Genomic DNA, 12,302 nt, shown 5'->3' with positions numbered 1-12,302 from the left:
CTATTGATCGTAAACTGAAACAACAATACAACGAGGCTCTATCAATCTAATGAAATGTCGTGGAATGCATAATCAAAGAATCGTGTGTAAAGAACTGGGCCTGAACGTCGATGAAGAGATTAAATATGACAAAGAGCAATGCAAATAAAACAGTACAAAGTACAAAAGTTTCGATACAAATTACAAGAATTTTAGGTGGCTAGATAACAGCCCATTGTTCTTATCTAGATGGTGGGCGTTAACTTGCATTTGGTACAATTTTTGCCTTTAAATCTTAAATCAATCGCGAATACGGCAATACAACGGAATATCTGTTCGAATATTATCGCCGAACACTGAAAAGGTAGACTAGAAAAAACAAAGTAACAAAAGTACTCACATATCGGTCCCCCTTGTACCAAAGGTTGAGAAAACGAGAAAGGGCGAAAGTTTGCAAAGACAAATCAAAACTCAAGAAGTGATTAAAGGACGCTAAAGGACGCGCGTAGTGACGCTGCAAGGTCCGATTACAAAACCAATAGAAATGCAGAAAAAACAGATAAACATTGTAACTATGAACGTATCTAGGATCATTCTAAAATTAGTGAACTAATCAATTCAATAAAAATGAGTCTTCTAGCTAGTGTCGTCAACAGATGTTGATATTTTGTATGCGACCGGACGTACACAACACGCCTGAGTAATTCTTTTCCTTTTTTGCGCTAGCGGTTTCTCTTTATTATCTCTGAAACATAGTTGTTATGGCCACGAATGTGGTATGGACGTTAGACCTGGTTTTGGAAGCTTTTCAATGCGACATTCGCTGTTCACGGAGACAATTTGTACCGAACAACTCCGCATCACCCGCCATCTTCGTTACTTCGATCGATTTATACGAAGAAAGAAGAAAGGTTACACCTACAGCCGGTTACCTTATCACAGTAACCATGTTTCAACCATTAACATCGAGTTTATTTGCTGCCACGGCGATATCCATCCCCATCCAGGTCCACAGACTGGTCATCGGAATTTGAGAGTTAGCAGTGAGGGGAACATCATGGCGTATGCAAACCCAGGGCAAATGTATCTGTCTTTTACGTCAACTCAAGGAGTTTGGTTAACAAGATTAATCAGCTGGAACTAGAGATTGCTACCTATCAATATGAACTCATGGCATTTACGGAGACTCACTTGGACAGCTCTATTTTGGATAGTGAACTCTTCCCTTCTATTTATGCGGTTTTTTAGGCGTGATCGTGTTCAAAATGGTCGACGTGGTGTCGGTATTTTGATAGCTGTACGCGATACGTTGCGAGCGTCTGTGAGAGATGTTAGTTTCGATTCAGAATTATTATTTGACGATATTATATTCCCAGCGAATAGAAAAATTTGTTTAGGTGTCTTCCATAGGCCGCCTAACAGTAGCATTAACTGCCTGTTGGGTCTATAAACGGCTCTTGATACTGTGCTTTCTTCATCACAAAACCCAAAAATGGTCCTTGTTGGCGACTTTAATATTCCCGAATTCGACTGGAACACCGACTGCGCCTCTGTGAATTCACCTAACGCTACTTTTTTGTCGGATATCACACATGACACTTTTCTATTCCAGCTGGTCAAAGACCCAACTCGCAACGGAAATATCTTAGACTTGGTATTCGTCACGTCTCTTGACCTAGTCTACAATCTAAAAGTTGGCCTGCCCTTCTCTGACCATAACTCGATCTCTATGCTGCTATCGAGAAAATCATTCTCTGGAAGGAAATCGCAGAAGTTGAGCTATTCATTTAAGAAGGCGGATTGGATTCACCTTAGTAATCTTTTATATTACACTCCATGGCATTGTGCCTTTATGGATACTGACATTGATTGTATTTGGGCTGCATGGTCTGATATGTTTTTATCTGCTGTCAACGAGTGTATCTCAAGGCGGACAGTGAAGAGAACTTCAAATGCACCATGGATAAGCGGGGATCTAATTAAGTTGTGTAGAAGAAAGAAAAAGCTTTATAAAAGGGCAAAAAAAACCTTTGCTCTGTCTAATTGGAATAAATATCGTAAATTCAACAACTATGTGAAGAAGGAGTGCAACTCTGCACGTAGGCAATTTGTAAACAATCTGGCAGATGAACTAAAGACCGGAAACAGTTCAAAGCCTTTTTGGAACTTTGTTCAATCAAAGAGAAAAGTTAAATATGATTTAGCATCCTTAAAGGTGAACGATTCGTATCTTAACGACGACCTGAGCATTGCCAATTGTACGAATTCTTATTTCTCATCGGCTTTTATTGTTGAGGATCACGAAAATTTTCCCGACCTCGAATATATTACCGACGAGAAATTATGTAACATCTTTTGTCCTGTTACGGAAGTTGAGAAATTGCTTAAAAATTTGACCAATTAAATGTCCCCTGGGCCCGACTACATATCACCTTGCATCCTAAGAGAATGTGCTCAAGTGTTGTCATCTCCACTGACTTTATTTTTTAATACATCCTTCTCCCAAGCTCGACTATGAAGTATATGGAAGTCGGCCCACATCACTCCAGTCCATAAGAAAGGGAGCAAAAATATCATGGAGAACTAGCGCCAAATATCACTGACTTGTATTGTTCCGTATAAGTCCCGTGTGGTCGACTTTTGGTCAGTCCTCAATCTTTTTAATCCAGACTAATTTGCGTATCTAAGGGGTAAATCGACGTTGGCACAATTACTTACATGTTACAATGACTGAGCAAAGGCTAGGAATTGCTCGCAACAAACGGATATCATCTTCTTAGATCTCTCTAAGGCTTTCGACAGCCTGCCACACGAGCGTTTGCTGCTGAAACTACAACGGTATGGGATAGACAGCTCTCTACTAATGTGGATTAGAAATTTTTTGACGAATAGAAGGCAGCGTGTCGTGTTAAGGGGCAATTGTTCAGACTGGTCACCCGTGATTTCAGGTGTGCCTCAAGGAACAGTACTTGGCCCAATCCTATCTACTATTTATATAAATGATATTTCGGCAAACATTACATCAACCGTGAAAATCTACGCTGATGATACTAAAATCTATCGCGAGATCATGGAGCCTGATAAGGATATACCAGCCTTACAGCTGGACTTGAACAAATTAAGCGATTGGGCTAGCAAGTGGCAGTTGCGCTTTAGTCCTGAAAAATGTGAAGCTATGCGTGTAATGCACAGTAGAGACAGATCCAAGCCAAGTTATTCCCTTGGCGCGCAACTAAAATCTGTCGACAGTGCCAAGGACCTAGGGGTCACAATAAACTACGATCTATCTTGGGGTAAACACGTTTCCTACATAGTAAACAAGGCAAACAAAGTGTTAGGTATAATTAGGCGATCACTGGGAAACGATAATCGCTATGCATTTTCCTGCCTCTTTAAGTCGTTAGTAAGACCTATACTTGAATACGCTGTCCCCGTTTGGAGCCCCTACCAAAAAAAGGATATCGAATCCTTGGAAAAAGTCCAAAGAAGGGCATCTCGGCTGGCGTTAAAGCAAAAACGCGGAGAAATGAGCTATGAAGACCGCTGCCGCCTACTAAATTGGCAAACTTTGGAGAAACGAAGAGAGTTTTTATCTCCGATCCAGTGCTACAAGATGGTTCTGGGAATAGATAGTCTTCCTTTTTCGAACTTATTTGAACTTACTTAATGTAATCGAACTAGAGCCAATCACGATTATAAGCTCTACGTAAAAATAGCTATCGTAAATTGCTACAAATTTTATTTTTTTGTACAGATCGTTCATATGTGGAATAATTTGCCCAAAGATATTGTACACGCAGGATCATTGACTTTATTTCGTAACAGACTAAAGATTTACATGAATATTGATTAAGATGATGGTAAATAGTTTTTAATTATCTGTATACAATGTTTTGGTCCTTTTATGCGGGGAATCTTTTGTATAGGGTTAAACTCTAGAATATCCCCTTTCGAGAGATACATTTACAATTTTTCATTTTCCTTCTCTTGAATAAAGTATTGTCATTGTCATTGATATCAAAGCAGACAATGTCGTTATTGTATGTGGTGCCAGTCCTCCTTCATAGACTAGTGGCTGTTCTCTTTTGGTAGAATGACCTATGCAGTCGGCCCAAACCTGCAATGTACCTTCCTTTGTGCTTTGGGCAAAAGTACATTTGTAATGATCCTGAGTTTAGGCTGCAATAAAGTCATATAATACATGAGCTTAAGGTGCAACTAAAGTTTATATTTATTAAAACAAAATCCTGTTGTAACTATTCATTTATTGTTTTTTTTGGCTTGTTTAATTTATTAAAACTGATAAAGAGTGAAATAAAGATCGAAATAGCAGTCACTGCCCCCAAAGCACTTGAAGCTTTTCAGATGACACATCGTAATTTAGCAGCTGACAAAATGGCACATCCTGTCGGTCAGTGCTTTGGTGGTGCTGTAGTCATAGATGTAATGTTTCCCTTTCTTGCTGCCAAGATAGCATTTGATTCGAGGCTTTGGATTTAAGATCGCCTGGTTAACAAATATTTATGTAAATATGACAGTTTTATAGGGATAAGTTCAAGGAAAAAGTCCCTTAATGATTGTTTCAGCTGCATGCTGAAGAGCAATACCCTGCTGCAAGCAAGGCCAGGGAAGAAACATATTGTGGTTAAAGACAAGCAAGGAGGTTTTGACTTCATTACGGAAACTCTGGAAAAGGAGCTAGTTTCCCAACCTTAAGAACCAAAATGGAGCTTTTGTGGTCATGAGGGCTGACAGAGGTAAAGCTGCTCACCCACTTTTGCTCATTCCCATGCTGTAAACAGGTTATTCAATCCCAAAGTAGTGGAATAATATACATCAGATCTATTTAGAGTGAACTGAGCCTGGATATAGATATCAAGTCTGGTATTTCTTCCGAAGGTGCTACTATGACCAAGTGTCTTAACTCAGTAATGAGTGTGCCATTATTCTTGGATTTCACCCTCTTGACTTTTGTCTTGAGAACGATTGCTATCCTCCATGTTGATGTCCAGGCAAATAGATACAAATGCCCTTGTGGTTAGGTAAAAGTGAGGAAGTAGAAATGGTTCTTTGTGAAGACAAAGGGATTGGATTTTATTGAATAGCATCAGTTATAAAGGAGCAAGTCTGCCTTTGAAGAAGAATTGACAATAGAGAGGATAGAAAAGTGGACACAAGTGATAACTCGCAGTGGCATGAAGGCTAAAGAGATTTGTTTAGAAGGACTGCGAACTATTTCTGACCCCGAGGTTAAAAACAACCCGCCATGTTGTTTTCTCGCACTAGTGTAGCCTGTTATTTCATTAAATTGAATGAGTTAAATTTATGAAGAATTGCTTTGTTTTGAACCCCAAACTCATTCGGAAGAACAACATTCTCATATTGAACAAGTATTCAGCAAGCATTTTGTCTTGGGAAAGCCATTTCCTTACTGGCACAAGCACAATGTAGGTTGGGTGCCAAATTTAGGGCTTAGAAAGAAAACTTCTGAATGTAAGATATACTATGAACTGAAAGCCAAGAGGGAGGAGAGGGCCAAGATAAGAGAGAAACACTCCTTCGAGCAACAGTAACATGGATTGGCAGAGCAGTGTCCGAAGCTAACTGAAAGTAGTCTTTCTGTGGCCCAGATTGACTTCACTCAGCCAAATACCTCCACAGAAGAGGAACAAAACGGGACACAGGGGAAACCAAGATGCCTCTCCTGGTAATCTTACGGCATGTGACACGGCAATCATCCATTCGTATTGTAACAGCTCATCAAAAACAAACTTGTGAAATTAACAGGCTAACTTCATGAGTTTGAAAAGTACTGAGGCAGTCTTACTTTCTACTTCAGAAGCTTGTGGACAGCCAATCAGTACAAGGGACCATTAGCAGCTGGCTACATGAATGAAGACATCGCTTAAAAAATTAATTTTACTTTTTTGGAATGGAAACAGAAACAGATTATTTTCTTTTGGGGTTTCTGTTCACAGACCATGCAAATTTTGGTGACTTCAAGCTGTTCTTTTCAGAGGACGGCTATGAAATGTATAAAGTCTTACAAGGCACGTGCTGAGCTTTTACTCTGCCCATCACAGCTTTTGTTTTGCCACGTCCTGGTTTCCGTCACCGCCGTGTTTTTAGAACATTAGAAAAAGTTCAACATTATAACCAGTGGCTATTAAACTGATCAACAGATGTATTTCAATCAAAAAGTTGCTCCTCTGTAGCCAGCTGTAAGCCACATTCTTACATCAATGAATACTGCACAAACCGGCTACAAATCATGAGCAACGCAAATATAGGTACAATGAAGTGAAGATCAACTCATCCAAAGGGTCAGGACTTTAGATGTCACCAGATAGATCAGAGGTAAGACTCTTTTCTTAAAAGAATTAGACAACTTTAAGTGGAAGTAGATGGAGAAGAGTTTAGAACTGTAAAGGAGTGTAACCTAACAGGAGCATTAAACCTCTTTACACTTGCTTGATTTCAATTAAAGTCAGTTCTTGAATGAGTGAAGTTTTTTTAACCTATTAAGTATACTAGAATCATAAGTGTGTATTACTTTATTTCTGCATTCAGAAATTTCCATTTCGACGTTGACACATCTTTTAATATAATTGGGACCATTTCTTTATTCCTCATCAGATTTCAAAGTAAAGACAACAACTATTTTGCTAACTTCAACTTAATTTCTCCATGCTTCACGAATTAAAGTTGCTGTCTCTGATACAAGGCCCAATGCAACATTAACAAATAAAGACAAAATGCTCTTAGCGTGCTGTTTTCCTGCACACACCAAAGGTGTCTACAAAATCCTTTCAAGTATTAAGGCCTTCATAGATGACATGTATCTTGACCAAAATAACGTCATAAAAAAACATTTCAGATATAAAAAGACAATTTAAAGCTCATCATCTCCAGCAATTAGAATATCACTCTAAATCCCATGACATAAAAGAAGTGGCTGACCTTGGAAAGCTACAAATAACAGGAATACGCTTACAGTCTTGTTTGGGATGCGGGGCAGGCTTCGTTGAATCATGTTTGTGTGTTAGTAGTGTGCTAGTTTACCTTGTGGCTTGGACAAAGGTGATTGCTCTCCTGTACTGAAACGAAGGGCCCTTGGATACATCTCAGTCTAGCAAACAAGGTTAAATACTCTCGTGTCTGCAGTATTAACCTTGAATCTGCAAAGAAAATGAAAGCTGTCTTCAATGAAACAAAAGAGAATCTGAATGAGGGACTTCAGCTTCCTGAGAACTTGGAAGTCTTCACTGAAAGCCATGCTCAGAAGCCGCAGTTACAAATGGGAAACTTTTATTCTCACCCCACCAAACTCAAACAAAGCCTGTTTTGCTGAGCATGGTACCCCTGTATGCCGACCAATTACATGTTGCACAGTTACAAAATCGCAATCTGGATTGTATCAATCCCACACTACACCCACTTTTCTAGAGATAAAATGTTTACCAAAAACCCCATCGTGATCCAAAATTTTGTCTGAGGTATTTCCTACTGATCGCAGAAATTCATTTGTTTTGTCTCTCCTCTAAAACTTTCCATATTTCTTCTCCTTGACTAGTATTTGAAGGTACTTTTTCCACAGTAATTCCTTTATCACCACAACTTCTGGTCCCATTGTCAGAAATCACTCATAAAAACCTTTTTTTTCCCTTACATCAACGCAACTCATCCAACTGAAGAGGGCCAAGGTTCTAATGAATAATGTATGCTTGTTTCAAGTTGTATGTATACCTTCTGCTTCTTAAGCAACCAAAGTCCATTTAATATATGAAAAAGGCTATGAGGAATCTAAAAACAGTGGAGTAAAAATGAACAGACAATCAGCACCTGCTCAACCAAGCAAGTAGATCTCAAGGAAATCGTTACAACTGCGAGAAGCCAAATCACATCACCTACCACTGCTGCTCAGGGCCACTGGGTCAGAATAAGTTTATATAAGAATAAGAGCTGTACAAAGGTGCCTCACTATGGTAGTTAAGCGAGGTGGAGTTTCTATACAAGTCTCTTGGTCTCCAGATCTGAAGTATTAAGTTCAAATATCCACTCCATTTTTGCATGAGTCAACCAACTGCACACCGTCAGAGGGGGAAACACGAGGGGATACCTTCTCTCACTGCTGTTGAGGTCAACCTCTACTAAAAAGTTTTGTGTGTTGCGAAAGATCTCTGCATTATTCACAGATGCGTACATAATATTTACTTCGCTCCGTGTTCTTTGCTGGAGTAAAATTGGAGGATATTACCTCCCATATTAAGTTATTTGCTGATGACGCCTTGTTGTATGGTCTGGTACACAATTCCGACGATGCAATGAGTCTCCAATCTGATCTGGACAAATTAGTTGAATGAGCAAAGATGTGGCAAATGGCCTTCAATCCATCAAAGTGTTACGTTCTACGCGTTTGCAGAACCAAGTGTCCTTTTATACACCCATACACTATGCTTAGCCATACCTTACAGGCTGTAGACCACTATTTTTACCTCAGGGTTTCTCTATCAGGGGACCTAGGAAAGTGCTTTAGTTATTAGTTAGGACCTTGCGAATATATCTGTTATAGATATTGCAAGATGATATATGTAAATGTTAATATGCTTCTGAACTGTAGTTTGTACAAGCATTTTCGGTTTTAAGATGACTTTTCGTCTTTGACATTGTTTCTTCCTATAGCTTGACTGTCATTCTTTTTATAAATATGATGTTTCCCACATACAAACAAATCACCACGAGCGATGTGAAATGAAACTGTTTGCATTTAGATGTGTAAACACCGAGGTGAGCGCCAATTGAGAGGTTTAGTTAAGTATTTCCTACCTTAAAAAAATCAAACTGCTAGAAATCGGCAACCTTAATTTGTAAGCCAGTTTTTTCTGTTACTATTCTTGTAATGTATTAGTTAACACCTATTGTTTTTCTTTAATTCTTACTCTTATTTTGTTATATAATTTTATGTAACCTTTTCCTTAATTGATTATTTTTTTCGACACATTCTAAAATGATTTGATGATCAATAGAGAATATACTTCTGATCAAACGCAACCACACTTCACTAATATAAACAACTTTTGTTTTGTCAGTGCCACACGACAGGAGTAGAGAGTATATAAATTTTCATCAACTTATTTATACCTTACAGGCAAAACCATAGGTAAAACTTTTAAGTTTCTCACCATGTCAATAAACTTTGGGGAGAGCAGAAAATGTTTTTTCATGCACTCACAGGCACTTAAGAAATTGGTGGTTGGTAATTGTGCAAATATAATGTTTTAACAATAGTTTGATCACACAAGCATTGTGATGGCCTGTATATTTCATTGCTTCAATCAAGATTCTACCGTCAAAAACTGGACAGTGGCATAGGACAAAATACATTATTCGATGATGATGTATTACTACACATCTCAAATAACTCCCTATAGTTGAAAATTCTTTGCTTGATCGGCAAGCATTGCCATCAGCTTTGAATAATGATGAGGATCTTCACAACTTTATCAGGGTAATAAAAGCTGGAATTACCCTAAGAAAGAAAAAAGTTGTGGTTATTCATCGTGGTGAATAACAATAAAAGCTAAGTTTTTCGTTTGTCTCACGATGTAGTCACGTGTGATGTAGATCGCGACGTTTCGACTGCATACCGCTAGTCTTCTTCAGATGATGAGGTCGACTGGTCATGCGTGATCTTATGGTGCTCTGCTGTGATTAGTTGTTTTTCAACAGCTCTGATTGGTGCATTTCAATCCTTGCTGTTCACTCAGTGATTTGCTCCCTCAGCGGTCCGCTGTCGCACGGCTCTCCTGTTGTTGTGTTTCTTGATCGTGGGCATCCACGCCTCTGGAATTTCTATTCCCTTATCCCTGTTGATGTTTTTAGGGTGAAGCCTTATATGAATTGCCTCTTTCACCCTGTGCGTGTAGCAATAAGGGTCACGATCAATAAACTTTACTTCATTCCAGAGTGGCTTGTGTCCGGTGTTGTGGGCATGCTCTGAAACGGCGGAGGTCTCGGTACGGGCGAGTCGAATGTCTCGATCATGCTCCTTAATTCTGTCTTGCATAGGTCTTGCATAGGTCTTCCAGTCTCTCCGATGTACACCTTGCCGCATTCTTATGGAATCCTTTAAACTACGCCATCTTGTTTAGACGGGTCGACAGCTTCTTTTGGTCGTACTAACTGAGATCTTAGTGTAGTCTCCGACTTGAAATCAGTGCATACACCTTGTTGTTGTAGGCAACGGCGAAGCTGTTCGGACAGACCTTTGACAAAAGGTGAAACTGCAGTAGCTTTGAACTCATCGGCGGATTCGGCACTGTTGTTTGGTTTTCCGGTCCTGGTAAGTTTCTGCAAGAAAGAATAAGGCTAACCATTAGAAACCAGAACAGACGACAGATGTTTTTTCTCCTCGGAGATGACGGAGGGTTTTGTTACGAGACCTTTGGCGCGCTCGTAAAGGCACTTAACAATACCGCGTTTTACTGATTGAGGGTGCTGTGAATCATGCACTAAGTATTAATCAGTGTGCGTGGGCTTCCTGTATACGCTGGTAGTGAGGCGGCTGTCAGGTTCTCTTAAAACTGCGGTGTCTAGAAAGGCAAGTTTGCTTTCTTTTTCTGTCTCAATGGTGAAGCAGATAGAAGGCTGCTGCTTGTTTAAATGCTGTAAGAAGTCATCGACGTTTTCGCGATCCAGGATGGTAAAGGTATCGCACACGCAGCGTTTCCAGATCCTAGGCTCGTAGGATAATGGAATTATCGCCTGTTCTTCGAAACTCTCTATGTATAGGTTAGCAATGACAGCGGAAACTGGACTCCCCATGGCGGTGGCATCTTTTTGCTCATAAATCGATCTGTTATACTGGAAGTATGTGGATCTCAATACGAAGGTCGAAGGGTCAGCGATTTGTGCATGCAGGCATTAGCGTGGTGCGGTCTGCAAGGCTTGGGTCGTTCTTGAGTTTGGTAAACAGCGATTCTATGTCGAAAGATACCATGATCTCGTTGTCTAAGATCGTCTCATTGCTGACGGTGGACACGAAGTGGACTGAATTTGTCACTGTGTACTTTGACTTTCCTGTAAAAGAGACAAGATGTTGGAATGCCCACAATCAAGAAACACAACAACAGGAGAGCTGTGCGACAGCAGACTGCTGAGGGAGCAAACCACTGAGTGAACAGCAAGGATCGAAATGCACCAATGAGAGCTGTTGAAAAACAACTAATTACAGCAGAGCATCATGCTTTATAACATCACACATGACCAGTCGACCTCATTCCCTGAAGAAGACTAGCAGTATGCAGTCAAAACCTCGCGATCTACATCACACGAGACTACATTGTGAGACAAACGAAAAACTTAGCTTTTATTGCTATTCACCACAATGAATAACCACAACTTTTTCTTTCTTAGGGTAATTCCACTAATGTAATAAGACAATCACACATATATAGCCATGGTCTCCACACATGAAGAAATGGGCAAGGGAAAAATACCTTCAAAATCACAACCTCGCGATCTACATCACACGAGACTACATTGTGAGACAAACGAAAAACTTAGCTTTTATTGTTATTCAACACAACGAATAACCACAACTTTTTCTTTCTTAGGGTAATTCCACTAATGTAATAAGACAATCACACATATGTACCCATGGTCTCCAGACATCAAGAAATGGGCAAGGGAAAAATACCTTCAAAATCACAACATAGGGAAAATTGAATGAAAGATTTGTCTAGAGTGTTATGATTCAGACTTAGAGAAGATTACAGAATGGGTAAAAGTGAACAATAACTCCCACGTTGAGCTGTCAGTAACCTGTTGGCCAACCTTTGGCCGACAGGATACTGACTCATTACCAACACATTACCGACAGCCGGTCAACAGTGTTAACCAGACTGTATGTACCAATTTTTGTATTTACCTACTTCCTAACTTGTTCTTTTACACTAAATAGGCTTGTTTGCTTGGTAGCAAAAAGGAAGTTTTTCAATCGCCTTATTTTGCATTGCGAAACCATAGTTTACAATACTTCATGTATGTCTGATTAAGCTTTTTTTTCTTGTAACAGGTTGCGATCATCGTCCTTTTTGGCGTATTGTGACAATTAAAATATTAAAGTATACCTTTTTTGGCGTTTTATTAGACTTCATTTTATTTTATTTATAAAAGACATGAACATGTTGGTCATTGACTTTTATTTTATTTTGTGGCTCTTAGAGGAGCCGTTTGTTTAGGCCTGAACTAAACATGTAATTGAGTCTGTCTCCCTGGTTTGCCTCTGGATGAAGTTTACTTCAGTTGAACTCGTCAAGGTA

The 12,302-nt window shown here is 39.5% G+C and overlaps 1 protein-coding gene across 1 annotated transcript; it reads left to right on the top strand.

The window, feature by feature from the left end:
- Positions 1 to 3,049: 3,049 nt before the first annotated feature.
- Positions 3,050 to 3,646, top strand: LOC136283749 (uncharacterized protein B0403.1-like). The gene has a single exon (XM_066172940.1). It carries the CDS (start codon positions 3,050 to 3,052, stop codon positions 3,644 to 3,646), a length of 597 nt encoding a protein of 198 aa, XP_066029037.1.
- Positions 3,647 to 12,302: the final 8,656 nt, after the last annotated feature.

This window comes from Pocillopora verrucosa, chromosome 10 (assembly GCF_036669915.1).
Source record: "Pocillopora verrucosa isolate sample1 chromosome 10, ASM3666991v2, whole genome shotgun sequence".
NCBI lineage: Eukaryota > Metazoa > Cnidaria > Anthozoa > Scleractinia > Pocilloporidae > Pocillopora > Pocillopora verrucosa.
Note: the sequence above shows the minus strand (reverse complement) of the source record. Positions and strands in the feature narration are given on the sequence as shown.

Bases quoted from the DNA above. Each gene is read 5' to 3' on its own strand.
- LOC136283749 (XM_066172940.1), top strand. From the start codon at position 3,050: ATGGAGCCTGATAAGGATATACCAGCCTTACAGCTGGACTTGAACAAA.